This window comes from Neohortaea acidophila (assembly GCF_010093505.1).
Source record: "Neohortaea acidophila strain CBS 113389 unplaced genomic scaffold BDY17scaffold_1, whole genome shotgun sequence".
NCBI classification, from domain to species: domain Eukaryota; kingdom Fungi; phylum Ascomycota; class Dothideomycetes; order Mycosphaerellales; family Teratosphaeriaceae; genus Neohortaea; species Neohortaea acidophila.
The window spans coordinates 1,783,072-1,804,108 of record NW_022985510.1 but is presented as its reverse complement, the minus strand read 5'-3'; the positions used below and the strand labels follow the sequence as shown (position 1 = coordinate 1,804,108).

The following is a 21,037-nucleotide window of genomic DNA, read 5'->3' as shown; positions in this document are numbered from 1 at the left end:
CGCAACGTAATCCGCGCCATATCACGCCTTCTTCGGTGCTCCAATCTCCTCTCACTGCCCATTAGACACGATCTGAGCCTCCTTCCTCGCAGGCCGATCCCCAAAAACCGTTGTCCCGACTCGGACTTCATCACTGCCCTGCGAGATAGCCGCTTCAAAATCCGAGCTCATGCCCATACTCAGCTCCAGTTCCGCCTTGTCCACGCCCAACTGCTCCGCAATCCGATCCCGAACCTCGCGCAGCGCCACAAAATCCTCATTCACACTCTCTGGCGTCGTAGCCTCCTGGCTCCGCGCAATAGCCCCAATCGTCATCAAACCCGCGAGTTGCAGATGCGGACACTTCTCGCGGATGTGCCTGCTCAACTGCACCGCCTCGTCGGGCTCGACGCCGCTCTTGCTGTCCTCCCCCGACGTATTGACCTGCACGAGCACGCGCAACTTCTGCTCTAGCGTCTGCTTCTCCGCCAGCGCGGCGCGGCCTTTCTCCAGCGCGTCTGCCTTTTTCGCGGCGTCGACGCTGCTTACGCAGAACAGGTTGGCGACTTGCTCTGCTAATGGTTTGCACTTGTTCGTTTGCAGCCCGCCGATCATGTGCCACCGGATAGAGCTGGGAAGGAGTGCTGCTTTCTCCGTGAGCTCTTGGGCGTAGTTTTCGCCGAAGTCGCGTTGGGCGTGCGTGCTGTTGTGCAGGGCAAGGATGTCGTTTGCGGGCTTGAGTTTGGAGACGGCTATTAGGCGGACCTGGTTGTGGTGTCAGGACGCTCAATATAGCGAGGCAGAGTAGAGAGAGTGTGTGTGGTACCTTTCTGCCATTGCTCACGCTCTGGATCCTGGAGTAGACGTGGCCGATGTTCTCGGCCAGTAGCTTCGCGCGACTGGGGTCGATGTGCATGTTCTCGCCGTTCGTCTCGGTCGATTCGGACATTTCGATGTGTTCGTGCTTGTTCTTGTGAGAATTATAGATTCCGAGAAGTGACGTGCACATCAAGTTGAAGCACGGGCCTTCTCGAATTTGGAAGGCTGCGTTCGCACTTGCCTTTACATCTCACGTTTCCATCCACATACGGAAACTTGATCCCGCTCATCGTCCCGCTGCACATTCCAGAGGGCAGGGCATGATGGCAGAAGGCGTCAGCGATGGCTTGGAGAAGCTCTCGCTCCTTTCGTCAAAGCTGCACACTGACATCGACGAGCTTCTGGACCAAGAGCAACCACGCAAACGAATCCGCACGTCCCGAGAGGAAGTCAAGGCCAAGCTCACACGGGACTTCCTCACGCCATCTACAGCATTCACCCCGACATGGCTGGATCGCTTACAGCAGAGATGGGACGCACCGACAAACTACGATAACCTCTTTGCCCTGGCCACCACCCAAACCCGGACTGTCATTCGTTTCACGAGAGAGGGACTCGAGGGCCGCGTGACCGGGTACAAAGAAGTCACCGTCCCTGCCAACAGCGCCACTGCAAAGAACTCGACTTCGCTTCTACGCAAACCGGCGAATCGAGCGGATTTCGTGCGTGGCGCCGCGGGCTTCTATCCCTTTGCCCCTGGTGGTCTGGATGCTGTCGAGGCGACTGCGGCGTATGAAGATGAAGTCTTGCTGCAAAACGGGGTGGACCAGGCTCCTAAAAGCAAGTCTTTGGATCGTGTGATTGATTTTGCCGCCGAAGGGGGTCTACTAGAAGTGCCTCCGGGCTTTGCGAGAGGCCTGCGCGTCCCTGAGCTTGCATCGTCGGATGAACAGGCTGCCAAGGATGTTGAAGAAGCGCTCGAAGAAGAGCCTGCTGATGCTCCACCTCTTCCGAATGGTGAAGCACTGCCCAAGGAGAATGGTGTTAGCGCAGATGATGGTGATAGTGGCGAAGAGGAAGAGGACATCGATGCACTTCTCCCCGTGGAATTTCCATCGCTGGCTCCGCATGGACCTCTGGCCATAGCACGAAACAAACATGGAGGACGGGAATGGGCTCATATGGTCGACGTCAACAGAGACATCCCCAACTTCAGCGACCTCGTTCCGGAAATGGCACGCACCTGGCCGTTCGAACTGGACACTTTCCAGAAAGAAGCCGTTTACCATCTGGAGAATGGCGACTCTGTCTTTGTCGCCGCACATACTTCCGCAGGCAAGACGGTCGTTGCTGAATACGCCATCGCCCTAGCAGCCAAGCACATGACCAAGGCCATATACACTTCTCCCATTAAAGCATTGAGCAATCAAAAGTTTCGCGACTTCCGGAACGAATTCGACGATGTGGGCATCCTCACTGGCGATGTGCAGATTCGGCCAGAGGCAAGCTGTCTCATCATGACCACCGAGATCCTCCGAAGCATGTTGTACCGCGGTGCGGATCTAATTCGAGACGTCGAATTCGTCATCTTCGACGAAGTTCATTATGTGAACGATCTTGAGCGTGGCGTCGTATGGGAAGAGGTCATCATCATGCTGCCCGAGCACGTCACGCTCATCTGTCTCTCCGCAACGGTGCCGAACACTCAAGAATTCGCATCGTGGGTGGGACGGACGAAGAAGAAGGATATCTATGTCATCTCCACCCCTAAACGACCCGTCCCATTGGAGCACTACATATGGGCGGACAAGAAGATGTTCAAAATCGTGGATGCCAACAAGACGTTCATTGAGAAGGGCTGGAAGGATGCGAACGATGCTTTGAGCGGTCGTGATAAGGTCATTGCGGCAGAGGCGAAAGCCAAAGAGAAAGAGGAAGCCGCCGCGGCTGCTGGCCGAGGCGGTCGCGGAGGCCGTGGTGGTCAACAACGAGGGGGTGGAGCAAATCAGCGTGGCGGGGGCAATGGACGCGGCGGCCCACAGCAGAGAGGGCGTGGACAGCCTTCCAGCCGTGGTCAAGGCAACATTGCTCGAACGGGAAGAGGTGGCGGGCGAACGACTGCGGCCCAGGATCGAAATCTGTGGGTGCACTTGGTGCAACATCTCCGGAAGGAAGAGCTGCTGCCGTGCTGCATCTTCGTCTTTTCGAAGAAGCGCTGCGAGGAGAACGCCGACGCTCTGTCGAATCTTGACTTTTGCACGGCGAGTGAAAAGAGTGCGATTCATATGATCCTGGAGAAGTCGCTCGCTCGTCTGAAGGCGGATGACAAGCAACTGCCTCAGATCCGGCGTATTCGAGAACTGCTCAGCCGCGGAATTGCTGTGCATCACGGAGGCCTTCTACCAATCGTCAAGGAGTGCGTGGAGATTTTGTTCGCCAAAACGCTGGTGAAGGTGCTCTTTGCCACCGAGACGTTCGCCATGGGCCTCAACCTCCCTACCAGGACCGTCGTCTTCTCTGGATTCCGCAAGTTTGATAACAAAGCTTTCCGAGATCTCTTGCCCGGCGAGTACACTCAAATGGCAGGACGTGCGGGTCGAAGAGGGTTGGACACCGTCGGATACGTCTTGCTGGTCACACCTGGAGCGGAAGAAGCGCCACCGGCTGCCCGACTGAGACAGATGATGCTAGGCGACCCGACCAAACTGCGTTCACAGTTCCGCCTCACCTACAACATGATCCTGAATCTCCTGCGAGTCGAAGCGCTCAAGATTGAAGAGATGATCAAGCGCTCGTTCTCCGAGAATGCCACACAAGCGCTGCTACCTGAGCATGAGAAACAGATCAAGGTGTCGGAAGCCGATCTTGCAAAGGTCACACGGGAGCCTTGCGGCACTTGCGACAAGGACATTGACGCGTGCCACCAGGCAAGTGTTGACTTTCAACGCCTTACTGCCGATCTTTACCTTTCCATGCTGGCGACTCCAGTCGGGCGTCGCATGTTCCAGCCCAAGCGTCTCATCGTGTTCAGAGGCAAGAACGACGTTCGAACGGCCGGTGTCTTGCTCAGAGAAGGCGCGAGCAGAGGAAAAGCTCCCAGTGTGCAGGTTCTGGAAGTCGTGTATCGCAACGCCAGAAAACGCCAGGACGCCGACTTCTTACCCTACCTTCCCCGTTTCCGCCGGCGCTTCATTCCTCTCCCGGATACTGAACGTGACATGCAACTCAGGTTGATGATGATACCGCTGGAAGACGTCGAGGCCCTGACGAGCTCGCACGTCAAAATCGATGTCGATGGTGTACTGAAGAAGGACCCAACAGCCATGGCTCAAGCAAAGAGCGAGCTGCTCTCCACCTGCTCTTCTTGGACATCTTCCACGTGGAATGAGCTCGATTGGTATAAATACCTCAAGGAAATGTCCCTTCGCACTCTACTTGACCAACGCACCGAGGCCGCCGACACCGCCCAAAATTGCGAGTGCATTCATTGTGCTGACTTTCCCAAGCACTTTGCCATGGCCCACGATCAATGGGTCATCAAGGACAAGATCGACTCTATCCGCCAACTCATGTCCGACCAGAACCTGCAGCTACTCCCCGACTACCAACAGCGCATCTCCGTCCTGAAAGACCTTGGCTTCATCGACGAGAACTCCCGCGTGGAGCTGAAAGGCAAGGTGGCCTGTGAAATCCACTCCGCCGACGAACTCGTCCTGACTGAACTCGTGCTGGAGAATGCACTGGCCGAGTTCGAGCCCGAGGAGATTGTTGCGCTGTTATCCTGCTTCGTCTTCCAGGAAAAGACCGAGTCAACACCCAACATCACGCCCGCGCTCGAGCGAGGCCAGGAAGTGATTGTCAAGCTTTCCGAAAAAGTCAACCACATCCAGACGCTGCACCAAGTCATCCTCTCCGCCGACGACTCGAACGACTTCGTCTCCAAACCCCGCTTCGGCTTGGTGGAGGTGGTGTACGAGTGGGCGCGCGGCATGCCTTTCAGCCGCATCACCGATCTGACCGATGTGCTGGAGGGGACGATTGTGCGGGTCATCACGCGCTTGGACGAGACGTGTCGCGAGGTGAAGAATGCGGCGAGGATTATTGGCGATCCGACGCTGTTCAACAAGATGCAGACTTGTCAGGAGCTGATTAAGAGGGATATCTGTGCCACGGCATCGCTGTATATGTGATGTGCTGTATGGAGATGGAATGCTCGGCCATCGACTTCAGTAGCTATAGCAAGGTCGTAGAGACTTCAATTCTACTGTATAAGGTGCATCGCGTATCGTGTGCGTTCCTTCCTAAACCAGACAAGCTCCGCGGGCATTCCCGTGGACCCTCAATCAGGCACGTCCCTGAGCTCTCTCCATCAAAAAGTTGCGGCCTCGAGCTCTCGCGGTTGCCTACTCCCTTTCTCTCCAACAACACCACATCCACGACAAATCAACCAACTCCCCGCCAACAAAAGACACAACCAAACATGGCAATGAACTTCGCCCCCTACCAATCCAGCCCCCCCGAATCCGAACGCGCCAAATCGCCTCCCCTCCGCTCACCCACCACCTCTCCCGCACCTCCCCTCTCCCCACACCCCCAACGCAACCTGAAAACTCCCATCCTCCCCTCCTCCCGCGGCGGCGGCGAAGAAGACCCCTGGGCCGCAGCGCGCAACGCCCGCCTCCCCTCGCCCTCACAATTCGCAGACGAGACCACAGGTGGGTACACGGATCTCGAAAGCGGTGAGGCGGCGGCCGCGGACCGGTATGCAAACGACTACATAGGGCACGGAGCATGGCGACACAGCGCGACGGCAGGCGTAGACGGCGCAGGGTTTGAAACGAGTCTCGGCTTCCCGTTACGGCTGGAAGCGTGTCTGGCCTACTTGCTACTCCCGCCGGCAGGAGGCGTGGTGCTGCTCCTCTTCGAGCACAAGAGCGACTACGTACGCTTCCACGCTTGGCAGTCGGCCATGCTGTTCAGCGCGGTGTTTTTGCTGCACGTCGTTTTCAGCTGGACGGCGGTTGTGAGCTGGATGCTGTTTGTGGGGGATTTGGGGCTCATTGTGTACTTGACTGCTTGTGCGTGGCGGAATGCCGGGACGCTGGATCGGGTGGAGGTGCCGTTTTTTGGGCGGCTGGCGAGTAGTTTTGTGGATGATGAGTAGGATGTTGCTACTACTGCTGCTTTGGGCTGGAGCTGGAGCATCTTAACACACGCTGGGTGAAAGCGCCATGCAAGAGTTGGATCCAAGCCGGGGTAACAGGAGTTACTCCTGACCAGCGACGACGTTTGTGCATGAAGAGGACGAAAGCGATCAATTCGCGGCATACAACGCTAAACAACGCTATCATTCGGCTTCAGATTCCGCGATCGCATAAACCGATCCGACGACTGATCGGGCAAATCAACAGGACTGCCCTCAGAATGCGTCCCCCCATCAGACGCCTTGCGGTCGACTTCACTCTCACTAGGACTGTCTTTCCGCGACATGTCCTCCCCAAACGCAATCCTCTGCATGGGGTCGTGATATGGCGTGCTGGAGGTGGGATGCGGAGTTCTCGCGGCCGATAACATGTGCCTGACCTCCGTCGATGTCCAGCCGCCTTCGTCGCGATCCTCTTGTTTTTGGGGCCAGAGGATGTCTTTGACGATGACGGCTCGGATCATGGTGATGAAGATGGCGATCCACGCAATGACGAGAAGGACGGTCAAGACGCAGCCGAAGATTCGAATGGGCGCGCTGTCGAGTGCTTCCGCGATGGCGTAGGTGGCAGTGATGAGCGCTGGACATGCCGTCAGGTCAGGCCGTTTTCGATGGAAATGCAAGCAGAAAGTGAGACTCACCGGTATTGGGGAAGATGTAGGAATACCACGTCATGGCGAATGTCATCTTCCGGTCTCGCACACACGAATAATGCGCGCCGACGGAGACGATGAAGAACCACAGCGCCAAGCCCCAGAGCCAAAGGCCGACCCACAGCGAGCAGATCTTCGACACCTGGGCGAAGAGATAACCATTCCCCATGTAATCGGCAGGCACGACATCGGGCAGGAGATGGCCCATCGACACCACGCCGGCGATGGTGAAGCCAGAGGGACCAACGCTGACGAACATGCCGGGTCGCAGCGTCTCGCGGGGGAGTTTGCTTGTCATCAAGCGGTAGATGTATGAGGCGTAGATCATGAGCGACACCATGAAGCCGATGCCTTGGAATATCCACCCGCCTATGATGATGTCGACGGCGCGGGGGTGGAGCATGTGTAAGGCGAGTTGGCCGGCAAAGGGGCCGACGATGAGCAGCGGATAGGCGGGAAAGATCCAGACAGGAGTCATCTGATCGATGGTGAAGGTCTGAGTGGACCATCTACCGCAATCTTAATTAGTTGATAACGACTATAAATCTGGCAAATCCACACGTACATGGTCAAGTAAATGCTCGAGCTGAGGATGACGGCGAACGCGCAATACACCCAGAACACGACAAACATGGTGTCGACCAACCACGTCCCGGCCTTACCGGGCGTCGTGCCGTACTGGGTGATGTTGAGGAGGATGGTGCCGGTGCTGATGATGCACGCGGGCACGAAGAGGACTTCGGTCGGGTGGGTGATGGACGCGATGAAGAGAGAGGGGTAGAAGTGGAAGCGCAGGCAGATCATGGTGATGTTGAAGAGGAAGAGGAAGATGTTGAAGAGGAAGACGATGACGCCGAGGGTGTAGAGGCCGGGGAAGCGGTACGGGGCTGCGTGGGACTCAATGTTAGACGCCGTTCATCATTAGTGTATGGAATGAGCGGATACGCACTTTGGTAGAGGACATTGGCCACGCCTCCTGTTGCCATCTGCTCGTTGTCCATCAGTACTCATTCGTTCCTCACGTTGCCTGCATTTCCCTTACAGTCATGGTGAACCAGGTCCAGGTGAAGTGGCGCACGCGCTGCTTAAAGCCGAGATTCATCTTCGCCAGCGTGCTCTCGATGCTCTCTCGCCGCTCCGCCGACAAGCGCGCTTGAGGGCGATGCGCTGCGCCGCCGCATCTTGCACAGGTCTCGGTTGCCATTTGATGCGAGTTTCCGGGAAAGAATGAGGCCTCACCCTAGTCGAGGAGCATAGTCGGCTGGCCGAGCGTATGGAATAGTGGCTGAACGGAGGCAGTATGGTATAGCGACGTTCGTTGTATCCAGCCCGCGAAGCAGTCACTCCATATCCGTCGGTGCCGCAACTTCGTCGTCCAGAAGGTATTCAAAGCCAGCTGGTAAAACCCCCACGATCCGCCCAAGCTAGGTCGCCGTGGCATTCAGAGTAGACAAGTACGAGACAAAGGGAAAAGTGAACAGAAAATGAGAAAGATGTTCGAACGGAAGTGGAGTCGAGGACATGCGAGCGGGAGGATCGGCTCTACACGCCACTTCACCCGAGCGGCAGCCCAGACATCGTCAACCAGCCGCGCGCGGGGCGGGCGGAAAATGTTCGCGAGTTTGCGTCAGGTAATTGGGAATCCTACGGGGTTGCAGGCGGTGCAGGGCACGAGTGAGCGACGCCTGCCCCCACTCGGCGTGGGCCCAAACCCCGGAATTGCCCTCGGGAGCAGCGGAAGATAAAGTTTCGGGGTTCAGATCAGAAAGCTTCGCTGCAACGTCATGTCCGCCGTCTGCGAGGCCTGGAAATTCACTCACTGCGGAGAAGAGGAGAATAGGGTGTTGTTGACAATACACAGCCATGCTTTACTAGTTATACTGTAGCTAATAACCTTTCGATGCGCAGACGCCTTCGTGTCTCGTTGTCGCTTCCGTACCTCCCACATTCCCGCTCATAAGTAATACGCCTATCTATGCTCCTCGTTCCAGCAAAACGCCCTGCTCGAAGCGACAGCAGAAGCGAGCAATCGAAGCCATTCACCATCCTCGCAGCCAGCGGCAAGATCACCAGAAACTGCACCACCCGATGTAGTGCTGGCACAGATTCTCGAGATTCGTCGCCTCCGCCAGCAACTTCTCCACCTGCCGGTTGACGCCCAGCTCGCTCTCCTTCTTAAAGTCGCGGCCCGTCAGCTTCTCCTTCACCCGGCTGAGCACCTGCACTGCCCGCGCATTCTGCACTTCCTTCTCCACCTGCTGCTCCCCATTGCCATTCGCCTGCGTGCTCGAGCGGTGCCGGGGCCGATAAGAGCTCCCAGGCCCGCCGCTCGTGCCGTTCGGTGCAATCGATGAGCGGCGCCCGGCATCTGGACCGGGTGGTTGCGCGATGATGGAGTTGCGGCGCTCCGAGGGGAAGGAGGGCTCAGGTGGATTATCATTGTTGCCCAACCGCCAATTAAGCAGAGGATCGTGGATGAAGGCTTCCAGCACAGCCATGAGAGATTCCTTGTTCTCGCGCAACAGCCGCATCGCGTGCTCGCACGTCGTTCGGAAGCTGCCTTCGATGTTGCTGACCTCCATTGCGAAGGTGAGCATGCGCGTCAGGCGGAAGGGCACTCGCTCGGGGTACTTTTCGCGGTGCATCGCCACCTCGAAACAGTCGCCGAAATCGATGTGGATGATCTTGCCTGTGATGCGATCGAGCATGAGATTCGAAGGATGTCGATCGCCCAGACCCAGGATGTATCCCACCATGGACATGACGGCGAGCGAGCGAGTGTAGTTCGTCCGCCGGTCGAGCCACGATTCCGAGCTCTTGCTCTTGAGCCACAACACTCGGTACAGATCCTGCCCCGTCGTATTATCGAGTGCGTACCCGAACACTTCCACTTTTTGCATCAACGTCAGGTTGTCATAGTCGGGTGCCATCTGCAACATAATCCGATGCTCGATGTTAAGGAGGATTTTGCGGCTCTCGCGATATTCACGGATGAGCACGTGCAGAGTATCGCTGTTTGGCACCCATCCAATGAGACCTGACTGAGTCGAAAGGGGAATCGCAGAGAAGCGTTGAATGTTCAGATGACGCTTCAGGCATTCCGTATCGGTGGCAAGGAGGGTATTGATAAGCCCGAAAAGCTGCATGATGCGCTCGTCCTGGCGGATGTCTTCGTGGCCCTTGAGTAGGTATTCATGCTTCAAACCATCCGTGCCGCGTAGTCCCAGCTTCCGAGGCCGTTGCTTGGAGGAAATCACGGTTGCCACGGGGTCGAAAGACTGAATGCGAATGATCGGCTTTCCACTTTGGTAGGTGCCCGGCACGACAAGGTCCAGGTCGTGCGCATTCTTCAGCTCCGGCGAGACATATTGCAGCTCGAGACTCATCAACTGCGGCAACTGTCGTGCAATCCGTTTGAAAACGCCGTAGTACAAGTCCCATGCTTGGTTGAGCTCGCCGACTTCCTGCGTAGTCTTGTACGCTTCGCACCATTGGCGAGCATCGTTAAGGTCCCGGCCAAAGCTTTGAATGAACGAGATCTCGCGCAGAGTCTCGGGGCCCTTGCGCAGCATCTCGTGCAGCGGCTCGAGGCAGTCCAGCATGCCCTGGATGTTGTGGTCACCGAAGTACAGGCGGGACGCTTCTTCCAAGCCTTCGTGCCATTGTTCATGCCACAGCACGGCGATACGAATGAGTTCGCGGCTCACTACGGCAGCTTGCTCGACAAGTTTCGGACTGTGCTGGCGCATAGCCTCCATCACACGGCCTGCAGCGCGCGATCGCGTCAACGTCTCCGACTTCATCGAGACTGTGAGCGGATACACGAGGGGTTGGGGGTGCGCTCGCCCAACATCGACGAGCAGCGCGTGCACCGCCTCCCGAACCAGACGATTCGATTGGTTGATGCGAGCGATGAGCTGAGGGAGAACCTCGAGCCAGGTATCCACAGAGACGGTCGAAATGCCCTGGGTGACCGCATGGGTGACCTCCTGGTGCGAGCCGTGCGCGAACCACATGGTCAACAGCCGCAAATTGTCCTGCAACGAGCTGCTCGACGACAATGCTATTGACTTGAAGAAGCCCTTGATTGCAGGGACAACGTGGTCGTGGACAATGTGCTGCGGGACATCGGCCTCTTCCCGGCCTGCTTCCGACGTGAGTGCCGTAACGACCTCGAAATTGGCCAGGGCCCAGGCATGCCACGCCTTGTACCAGTTCTCGTTGTAGCGAGTCGCCGCATAATACGAATGCAGGACATCGCCTACGTGGTCGGACTGCCAGTCGCCACCGTGCCGTGCAATCTGCCAGTCGCCTTGCTTGAGATAGCAACGAGCTAATAACGTCCTTGCGGCATCCAAGTCCGCTTTGTCCTTTGCGGACGGCTGTCCAGTGGTGGAGCTGAATGGAGTCTGGTCGCCATTGATGCCATTCGTACCATTGATGTGTGCGGAGGACGTGCCATTCACCGACCCGTTCGCGAACTCCTGGCTTCTCGTGTCGAAGTCTTTCCTCAGCTTATAAACGAACTCCCGCAAGGAAAGCAAAGCTTTGTCGTGGTGACCGGTGGCCCACAGATACTTGTACACTGCGAATTGAACTTTGTCCGGCGCGGCACGGACCTTTTCCATGCCCTCTTCGTCCACAATCTTGTACTCACTGTTGTTGCTGATGCCCAGCAGTGAGTTTAAACTCTTCTCGGCGAGTCCATTACGCTCAGCCTTGCGGCAAATGGCGGCAAACTTGATATACATGTCGCTGTTCTCCGGCGGCGTGATGACCAGAGCGCGGACTTTGAGCATGCGCTGCCATACGTCGACACTACGCTGACACCCGAGGAGTCGCTTGGTCCACGTGTGGCGCATCCGCTCTTGTTTCTCCTGGTCGCCGGCATGTTGCTTGTAGGTGATGATTTCTTCCAACTCGGCCAGCATTTGCACCCGTACAATCACACTATACGCCCTAGCATATGACTCTCCCAGCAATGCACTGAGCTCGGCATCAAGTCCATCGCGGACTTTGGTGATGTGAGCATGCGCGTCCTCAAACTGGTTGCGGTTGATGGATAGAATGGCGCCGAAGAACGACCGATCTGGCGAATTCTGCTTCATGACGCCGAGATAGTTGTCCATGAGCTCCCACTGGCCCATGCCCCAAGCAGCAGCGGCAGCAAGAGGAGCAATGTGCTTTCTTTGATCCGAACTTGCATTCATCCATTTGTCTTCGGCGATGGAGCTGAGCGTGTCCCATTCGCCAAGGGCATGCAAACAGCGCATCTTGCCCATGATGACATCGAACCCTGCATTCTCGCCTTCCTCGCGCTCTCGCTTTTGATACTGGTCCAGGGCGTCTTCCCATCGCTGCAACTTCTCGTACCAGGTCTCTCGAAGATCGACATCCGTGTAGCCCCTAGCCTTACGGAGGATTCCAAAAGCGGCATCGGTCTGCTGCAGTTGATTGTTGATGCTGATCAGAGCTTCCACGGCAGCGGCGTTCTGATCCGCATTGAACTCGAGTTCCTTGTAGTGCAATGCTTTGGCAAAGGCGTGACATTTCCCGGCGTACATTCCTAGCGTTCGAACGTCGATGGGCAGAGCTTTATCATCGTGCTCCATGAACTCGGCCAGATTGAGCAGGATTTGCAGAATTTCCGGCGGGATGTTGGATGATGTTAGTGCAACTTCGATCGAGCGTACCAGTTCCTCTTGATACTGGTCATAGAGCTCGGTCCAGCAGCTGACAAAAGCCGAGTTGAAGAGGCTGCGGGCCAGAGGAGGATAGATGGTGGCAAGAGGCGTGCAGGCTCGCAAGGCTTGCTGCGGAGACTCTTTCAATAGCTCGACAGAGAAGCGACGCATCCATTCCTGCCAATCCTCCCGTGTCGATTTCTGATTCGCCTCCCAGGCATTCTTGAGATGCTGCTGATTTACCGCAAGCTTCTTCGTGGCAATTTCCGTGGGATACTGGTCGTCATCCTCGTCTCTGTACCGCTCCTCCGGGCTCAAATCTTGTGGCAGAGAATCACCTTTCTTCAGCTTGTTGATGATGGTGGCGTACTGTGAGTGATGTATCTTGTGCGTGAGAAGCACTTTCTCAATACTGGGCACAAAATGCAGATAGTCCGGACCAAGCTGGAAGACGAGAGCACACAGTGTGTCCAGTGCAGGCTGCCGGAGAGATGATTCGTTCCCAGCAAGCACTCGAGCGAGGGGGTGGATGATCTTGGCTGCAAACTCCGAGATGTTGACTTGCTTGCTCAGCTTGCCAATCGTTTCGATCGCAACTCGTCGAATGTCGCGGGGCTGGAATCGATCGGTGTCAAACATCCGCACCACAACAGGCACGATGAGGTGCATGTACTCTTCAGCGCTCGAGCCGAAGATGAGGAAGGCATGCAGAACTCTCTGACACGCTGCTTTGCCTGCATCTGACCTAGTATCCCCGTCAAGCACACCGAGCATGAGTGGCAGCACTCGGGCGAGGTAGATCTTGAACTCGCCCTCAAGGCTTCTCGCGATGCTTTCGATCAGACTCAGGATGGTCGCTTGAAGTGTCGTACCTCGATGCCAATGATCTTGGACCGCATCGAGGATGAGTCTCAAATGTGGCCGAATGTGCTGCCGCACAATCTTGACGAGCAAACTGAGCTGGTTGAAGTAACCCTCTAACCGGCCATCTGGAGCGTCTTTCAGCACACCGACGATCCCTGGAACCACGGTATTGAGATACGGCACGCATTTCATGCCCATGGTGGCGTATATGTTCATCACTGCCTCCACGACCGCGGAGTGGTATTGCTTGAGAGCGTCGTCCTTGAGCATGTGAATGAGAGTGTTGATGACAACGGTCGGATAGTAGTCCTCATTGCTTGGCGTGATGCCTTTCATGATGAGCGTCACATCCGATTCCGCCTCCGCCTCAGCTCTGAGGTTCGATTCCGGCGAGTCTTCGATGACCTGCTGGTGCTTGTAGGGGTCCAGAGCACCTAAGATGCCCATGAGGCGAATTGTCTCGCGCCGCAGATCTCCCGGCGGCTCGTTCTTGACGATGTTGACGAGAATGGTCAAAAGTTCCGTGTGCTCCAGGTACGGGTCGATGACATAGCCGCTGCTGCTGGCCAGCTGGCCCAACGTACAAAGAGCCGTTTCTCGTTTCTTGGGAGAACTGAGATCCTGCAGACTGCGGATGATGATCTTCATCAGCTCTGGAACGTATTTCATCATTTCCTCTCCACCAACTGTCGCCAGATCACCGAGTGCGCGGAGCGTGGTGGCTGCAACATCAGCGTTGGGATCATCGGCCTTGGGGAGCAGGACTGTGACCATTGGGTCGACGTAAGGCTTAATGAGCTTGGTGCTGGCGCTCACAAGGTCTGATATGAGCTGTGCAGATTCTCGCTTGTTGTTCGCGCTGTTGGAGTATTCGATCTCGGTAAGTAATTGGATGAGAACCTTGCGGAGTGAAGGGAAGACGTAAGCGGGGTTGACGGCGGTGAGCCGGCCAATGATGCTCATGGCAGCTTCTCGGATGGCAAATCTTTCGTCGTTCAGAGCGAGGAACAGCGTTCGAACGTTCTCGGCCTTTGCCAAATGACGATCAAAGCGAGCGTCCAGCGACACGAGGACTGTGAGACGGATGTCTGCAATGGGATCCGCAACGCCGACTGTGAGAAGCTTTTCAATGACATCTGACACAACCTGAATGGCGTGATGACTTGTCTGGTGTACGATCGGATCTCTCACGAACAGCTGGCAGCATGTCAAAGCTGCAGCCTTTCGTACTACTGGATCATCGTCCTCGACGTAACGAATGGCAACATCGCGGACGAATTCGTTAAGCACATGACCGCTGAAGTCGAAGGAGCCGAGGGTGTGCAAAGCCAGAGCAATCTCATGGTCCTTGTGCTCTTGGTGTTGCGGGTCTCGCTGATCGCGCACTTCTTTCGTGTAGATGGGTGGCAATCCTTTGCCATGTGTGGGATGACCGAGGGTCTGGAATGGCTGCCCACATAACGTCCGGCTGAGCAGATCCAGCAGCTTCTCCTGGATCGTCGATTTTACTGGGGGAATGTAATGTGCCATGTCGACGAGTGCTTGTGTGAGAGCGTCAGAAAGTCCACAGGCAAAGATAGGATCGAGCAGCGCCTCCATGTATTTGCTCAAAGTCTGGCCAACGGCGATGGAGATCATGCTGATGCACTCGAAGATGGGTGCCTCGTCCGAGTGTTTGCTGCGGTTCTTGACGGAGAGTGCGTCTCGGATATGAAGGAGGATGGTGTCAAGATATGGTGCAATTTGCGATCCAACAGCATGCGCAATCTGGCCGATAGCCGCGAAGGCGATGTTACGCTGCCGCGGATCCTTCAGAAGAGTCTGCAGATGGGACATTGAGCGGGCGAGATAATTGACACAGAACTCTTTCGGTGCGTATCCCGCGAGGATGGGGATGATCTCGACGACCGTACGCCGAATGGTTGGATCGCGATGTTCGCGATACTGCTGAAGAAGTGTCCGCTCGCACGCATCCTTGTAGCGAGCACCGTGCATGAACATTCCACCTTGGACGAGTAGCTCTTTGTACGCCAGAAGCGATCCGTGAATGGACTCGACAGTGTTTCTCCGGAAACCATCTTGTGCGGCTTCAAACATGCGGGTTAAACACGTAGTCCGTTGCTGCGGATCCCTGGCGGAGAGGACCTTGAAGCACTGGCTGACAGTCTCTGCCGCCACCTCGCGTATGGCGTACTTTTGGTCCCGCAAGCCCTCCCATATGCTGACGAGGATGCCGGGAATGTATGGGTACAGCAGAGTCGAACTATTCCTGGCCAGCTCTCTTAATATCAACACCGCGGCGAACCGTCTGTTCTCGTTCCGCTCCGACGTGAGCCATTCGAGGGCGTGCTTAACTTCCGCCTCGACAAGTTCCGCCGTGAGGGCACCGCCAGGCGTCGCCAATCGGCCCAGACACTTTGCCGCAACCACCATCGCACTGGTATCATTGCCCTCGAGCACTCTCTTGAGGTAGTTGCTGAACTTGGTCACCTTTGCTGCCGCATCGTCTCCCTTGAAATCGATCAAAGCATTCAAGGCGTACAGGCCGCCGGTGCGTTCGTGCGTGTCGGTGCCGCCCATGATGAGAGCGACCATCCGGGTGTTGACATCATTGTAGTAGCGCGCGAACTCGGCGGGCGGCAGTTCTCTGAAGCAGGAATTGACCTGCTCTCCCAGTCTTGCCGCCGCATTTTGGCGCGTGTTCTCCGACCGGGCTCGAAGGTCGTTGAAGAGGGCATCGAGGCTATCTCTGAAGGTTTGCGCCATGATGCCGGGGAGTGGCGTGTAGGTTGGGGGTGTGGGGTGTAGCGAAGGACTAGGACGAGTCTCCTTCAGCCTCCTCGTCCATATTCACCATCGCTGCCGCCCTTCGTGGTTGGGAAGAGGGGGATTGGTTGGGGTTGCAGAAGTGGTCATCTGGACATGAGGTCGGCTGGCCCCGCGGCTCTTCCGAAGCTTGGACCAATTGAATTCGGAACACACGCGGCTTATGTAAGGCCTGATCTTCGACATCAAGTCCATCAGGCTCTCTCATTCACGCGTTTCCTTCACCACCACCATCTTCACACTGACCACATTGAACATGCACAGGATTATGCTGACCTAGTTTTAGTCACTGAGAACAAATGAAGTAGGCGTCCCATGACCAAAGCACCCATCAGCAGTCATGGCGGAAGGCGACATCCCCAGGGAGTTTCCCGATGTGAATCAAAAACTGGCAGCGCCGAAGATGTTGTCTGCCTTTGAAAAGGAGAGACAAGCCGCCCAAGCAAAGGAAAAGCGAGAGCAAGCAGCGACTGCTGCAGCGCTAAAAAAGTTCGAGGATGACTTTGGGGTTGATCACGACGATCGTGGCCGCTCTCGCCTGCAAGACTCTGGCTTCGATGGTCCTTCTCATGACCCAAGAAGTGGTCTTACTGGTGGCTTCGGCTCCATGCCCGGTCAACCGCCTCCCAGCATGAAACGCAGACGAGCGCTCGACGAGATGAGGGAGGCGCAAGAAGCGGAACGAGAATACGACATGATGGATCTCGACCAGTCCAGGAGCGACCCGAGACATACTTCGCAGCCAGAAACCCACCACGACGACAATGATGATCGTGTTGACGACACTCCGCGTCCTACAATTCAACTGTCCTCTCTACCTCCCACAATGTCTATCGATGGAGTCAAAGCACTTCTAAAGGACCATGTCAGAGTTCACACCGTACGCTTGGTAGCCCCGCCGGGACTTGATGAGTCAACGTCGAAGGGGTCCATAAACGCCATCGCAACTCTTGCTGCAGACGTACCCTCGGCACAAATTAACAATGCTGTCAGTGCAATCAGTGGCAAGTACCTTGGCTGCGGCTTTTATCTATCCGCCTCTCGATATCTCTCATCGGCTGCCAATCATCCAGCAATGTCGGAATCGACAAGTGCATCTTCTTCAACCCCTTTCGGAGCGGAGCAGTCTCGGGGCCAACCCTCGCACTCATCTCTGCGCAATGCGCCACCTCCAGGGGACTACGCAGGCTTCGCACCTCCGGCGTCTTATGATTCTTACTCTGGTGGAGCTGCAAACAACTCCGACCCGCCAGATGCGACGCTCACCGTTCAACCACCTGACAGTATCGATGAAGTCCAAGCAATTCACACAGTTGTCGACACTCTCCTCGGCGAGCCCGATCCCGAACGCGCTCTCGAAATCGAAGCAGCACTCATGGCGCTCCCGGCCGTCCAGCAAGATGAGAAATTCGCATTCCTCTATGACTCACGCAGCGCCGGCGGGATCTACTACCGCTTTCTCCTCTGGACCTATGAAGATCCCGACGACGCCGCAATGATCATGAAACGACGTCTCTGCGGACCAGAAAGAGTGCACGAGGATCTGGCGATCGATTGGCTTCCGCCGTACGTCCAAGTGCCATACCCGGGTCTGAAGGGCCTCGAGCATGTTGTCCACGACGCCGACTATTTCACCAGCGATGAGGAAAGCGAGGGTGATTCCGGCGAAGAGAGACGCTTCAACATGGGCAAAGAGGGCGAAGGTCAAAACATCACGGAGGAGAGGAAGTGTCTGAGTCCGTTGAAGAGAGCCAAGCTGGTGCATCTCCTATCACGACTCCCTACAAGCAATGCCCGACTCCGAAAAGGCGATGTCGCCCGAGTGACGAATCTGGCCATCAAGGAAGCTGGAAACGGTGGTGCAGAAGAGATTGTCGATATCCTACTACTCAACGTGGAGAAACCACTATCGACCAGTCTCGCCGCGAAATACGAGTTCTCAGATGTCGAGCAAGATGACGAAGACATATACGAGCCCGACGAGAATCTCTCCACCCTCGACTCCGGACTCTCTCAACTCACAAAAGAACCCAAACCCCAAGAAGACCCATCCAACGCAAAACTCGTCGCCCTCTACATCATCTCCGACATCCTGTACGCCTCCACGACCGCCGGCGTGAAGAATTCCTGGAAGTACCGCACGCTCTTCGAAGCCGGCTTCCGGCACCAGAAAACGTTTGAGCGGCTAGGAAAGCTGGATCGGGAGTATGCGTGGGGGAGGATGAAGGCGGAGCAGTGGAAGCGCAAGATCCTCGTGCTGCTGGACGATATCTGGAAGAAGCAGTCGGTGTTTACGGATGAGGTGCAGCAGGAGCTGAGGCTGGGCTTTTTGGAGCCGCCGTTGAGTGAGGAGGAGAAGGCTGTTGCGCTGGCTGAGGCGGAAAAGGAGGAGAAGAGGAAACGCGACGCGATGTTGGTGGAGAAAGCTGACGGGGGTGAATCACCTACTGTAGTGGCGTCATCCGAGCATGCGAACAACGGCGCTCTTCATGCTGCTGTTGATGACACAGACGGCATTGCGAAGGACGACGGTCTGGCCGATAAGCGTGCCCAAGTGCAACACAATCATCAGCCACTCGGCGGTCTGGATGGCGCGATGGACGAAAAGCCTACGACGGCTCCTCACACCCACGACATCGCTGCGACGGACGTGAGTTCTGCGAGTGGCAGGTCCACGGGCCCGCGCAAGAGGATGAGAGCGGAGGACATGTTTGTGGACAGTGACGTTGAGTAGGTCGAGGGCTTCTCTAGTGCAGAGATGTATACTCGCGACAACGTTAGCACACCTAGCTAGCACGTCACAGCTTATTCGGAAATAAGGGTGCATCACGGCCACCTCGAAACAACTCCAAGTGCTCCTTTCCCATCCACTGCGCCCTCGACTTGGCAATTCCTCCTTCTAGCTCCTGCACGCGATTCGCTTGCACAAGCATCCCCGAGCCATTGGCTTTCGTCCCCTGTCCCATCAGGTTGGCCACGACCAAAGCCACCGTCTCCGCATTGTTGATAGGAACTCCCCGCCCCGACATATCCTGACCCCAATCCTCCAGCGTCTGCCCTTCTTTCCGCCCGAGGATGATAGGCGTCAATGTAATCCCAGGCGCAACAACGGAAATGCCAATCCCGACTTTGAGACAATCGGACTTCAAAGCTCGCAAGTAGCCCACGACGCCGTGCTTCGCAGCCGAGTAAAGCGGCGCGCCCGCCGACGCCAGATACCCCGCCAAAGAAGCCGTCATCACAATACTGCCTCCCTGCCCTCGTCCTGAGCCTCGTCGCTGCGACGTCTTCGCGTCCATGTCGTTGCGCAGATGGTAGACCGCGAGTTTCAAACTGTCGCCCACGGCGCGAATGTCAACGTCGATCGTGCGCCTATCCGGTTCCTGCAATTGCCCCTGACGATCAGTAGCATCCGTGAAGATCTGCTCGCCCATCTCCGCCAGGCCGGCATTGACGAAGACGCAGTCAATGCGGCCGAAAAAGTCTGCTGCGCGTTGGAAGGCGGAGCGCTGCGAGGCCCAGCTGGTGACGTCGCATTGGAGATACAGAAAGCGAGGGGAGAGTTTGAGTTCTTCTACACCTGGCGGGTTTGTGGCGAGGTCCACGGCGACGACGTTGTTGTTGTATTCCCTTTCGTGCAGGTAGTGGGCTGTTGCGAGGCCGATTCCGGAGCCGCCGCCTGTGATGAGGATTGTTTTGTTCCGCGGGGGATTGGCGGTTTTCGGGGTGAGGGTGAATGAAGGGGATGCCATTGTTGAAGCACTCTCACGCTTGGCGTATGCGATTGTATTTGTTGTTGTAGAATGTTGTCGAAGAGAGCAATGGCTGATGAAGTGATGATGAAGTGGACCTCGGCGTTGGAGCTCTGGGTGTGGCCTCAGGCAACAACATCTGACACGCAAGGTCGTTGCAGCCTGAAGGTCATCAGCTGCCACAGCAAACAATTGAAACCATCGCCTCTCCTTCTGATGATGCTCTGAAAGCGTTTGCTCTCTACCATTCCGCACTTCGCAAAACCACTCTCAACCCCTCACAACCATGACAACACACGAGCCAGGCGTATACGTCGATGCCAAAGGCAAGAAGACCTTCGTCCCGCTCGAAAACAACCCCGAAGTCTTTACAGATCTCGTGCACAGACTGGGCGTGTCCTCCCAACTAGGCTTCCACGACGTCTACAGCATCGACGATCCCGACCTCCTCGCCTTCGTTCCCAGACCAGTGCACGCCTTGATCTTCATCTCCCCCGCAGATGTCTACGGCCGGGTTCGCGCCAAAGACGGCGGCACCAAAGCACTCACGTACGACGGATGTGGCGAGCACGAGCCGATCGTATGGTTCCAGCAAACCATCGGGCATTCTTGTGGTTTGATGGCTCTCATCCACAGCGTTGCGAACGGACCGGCGAAACGTTTCGTGCTCGACAACTCCCTGATCGACAACCTTTTGAAGGAAGCGATTCCGCAGAAACCGGTACCCCGCGCTGCTGTCCTGTACAATTCGGCCGAGCTGGAGAAAGCGCATATGGCGTCGGCGTACAAGGGCGACTCCGTCGCGCCGAGCTCAGAGGAGCCGAACGGGTATCACTTCATCAGTTTCGTGAAAGGGAAGAACGGGCATCTCTACGAGTTGGAGGGAGGCTGGAATGGACCGATTGTGAGTTCGCGCGGGTTCCAGCTTTCCATTTGATCCCCACTGACTCCACTCATCAATTAGGATTTGGGAGCGATTGCGGAAGACGAAGATTGTTTGAGTGAAAGGGCGCTGGAGTTGGGTGTTCGGCGATATGTCAAGGAGGCACAGGGGAATATGGAGTTCAGCATTGTTGCTTTGGCCACCAAGCCAGAGTCCGAGACGTCTGTCAATGGCCATTAATGGATGGGCTGGATCGGATGTTGGTGCAGGACTTCAATAGGCAGGCGGCAGCTGCTTTTCACTCTCTCGTTCTGCTACAGCAAGAATTGATTCCGCGGAACCAATTCTTAGCTATTCGAAAGCATGATATCACG

The 21,037-nt window shown here is 56.3% G+C and overlaps 8 protein-coding genes across 8 annotated transcripts; 4 read left to right on the top strand and 4 right to left on the bottom strand.

Moving 5' to 3' along the window:
- Positions 1-51: 51 nt before the first annotated feature.
- On the bottom strand, positions 52-928 carry BDY17DRAFT_243943 (uncharacterized protein; the record flags this gene model as incomplete). Its single annotated transcript, XM_033730485.1, has 2 exons — positions 52-744; positions 806-928. 2 exons carry the CDS (start codon positions 926-928, stop codon positions 52-54), a joined length of 816 nt encoding a protein of 271 aa, XP_033594387.1.
- Positions 929-979: 51 nt separating this feature from the next.
- BDY17DRAFT_289733 (NUC185 domain-containing protein) lies at positions 980-5,180 on the top strand. The gene has a single exon (XM_033732396.1). The coding sequence runs from the start codon at positions 1,119-1,121 to the stop codon at positions 4,986-4,988; it is 3,870 nt and encodes a 1,289-aa protein (XP_033594386.1). The 5' UTR covers positions 980-1,118; the 3' UTR covers positions 4,989-5,180.
- A 98-nt stretch (positions 5,181-5,278) lies between these two features.
- Positions 5,279-5,962, top strand: BDY17DRAFT_320330 (uncharacterized protein; the record flags this gene model as incomplete). The annotated part of the gene is made up of 1 exon (XM_033736429.1): positions 5,279-5,962. The coding sequence occupies one exon, from the start codon at positions 5,279-5,281 to the stop codon at positions 5,960-5,962; it is 684 nt and encodes a 227-aa protein (XP_033594385.1).
- Positions 5,963-6,132: 170 nt separating this feature from the next.
- BDY17DRAFT_307155 (voltage-dependent anion channel-domain-containing protein) lies at positions 6,133-7,756 on the bottom strand (the record flags this gene model as incomplete). The annotated part of the gene is made up of 5 exons (XM_033735101.1): positions 6,133-6,581; positions 6,643-7,163; positions 7,220-7,541; positions 7,604-7,640; positions 7,697-7,756. The coding sequence occupies 5 exons, from the start codon at positions 7,754-7,756 to the stop codon at positions 6,133-6,135; spliced, it is 1,389 nt and encodes a 462-aa protein (XP_033594384.1).
- A 742-nt stretch (positions 7,757-8,498) lies between these two features.
- Positions 8,499-16,092, bottom strand: BDY17DRAFT_289730 (TOR1 phosphatidylinositol 3-kinase). The gene has a single exon (XM_033732395.1). It carries the CDS (start codon positions 15,966-15,968, stop codon positions 8,721-8,723), a length of 7,248 nt encoding a protein of 2,415 aa, XP_033594383.1. The 5' UTR covers positions 15,969-16,092; the 3' UTR covers positions 8,499-8,720.
- Positions 16,093-16,368: 276 nt separating this feature from the next.
- On the top strand, positions 16,369-18,762 carry BDY17DRAFT_244589 (uncharacterized protein; the record flags this gene model as incomplete). The annotated part of the gene is made up of 2 exons (XM_033730548.1): positions 16,369-17,029; positions 17,147-18,762. The coding sequence occupies 2 exons, from the start codon at positions 16,369-16,371 to the stop codon at positions 18,760-18,762; spliced, it is 2,277 nt and encodes a 758-aa protein (XP_033594382.1).
- A 64-nt stretch (positions 18,763-18,826) lies between these two features.
- BDY17DRAFT_314672 (uncharacterized protein) lies at positions 18,827-19,780 on the bottom strand (the record flags this gene model as incomplete). The annotated part of the gene is made up of 1 exon (XM_033735844.1): positions 18,827-19,780. The coding sequence occupies one exon, from the start codon at positions 19,778-19,780 to the stop codon at positions 18,827-18,829; it is 954 nt and encodes a 317-aa protein (XP_033594381.1).
- A 286-nt stretch (positions 19,781-20,066) lies between these two features.
- BDY17DRAFT_314671 (uncharacterized protein) lies at positions 20,067-20,903 on the top strand (the record flags this gene model as incomplete). Its single annotated transcript, XM_033735843.1, has 2 exons — positions 20,067-20,684; positions 20,745-20,903. The coding sequence occupies 2 exons, from the start codon at positions 20,067-20,069 to the stop codon at positions 20,901-20,903; spliced, it is 777 nt and encodes a 258-aa protein (XP_033594380.1).
- Between the last annotated feature and the right edge of the window lie 134 nt (positions 20,904-21,037).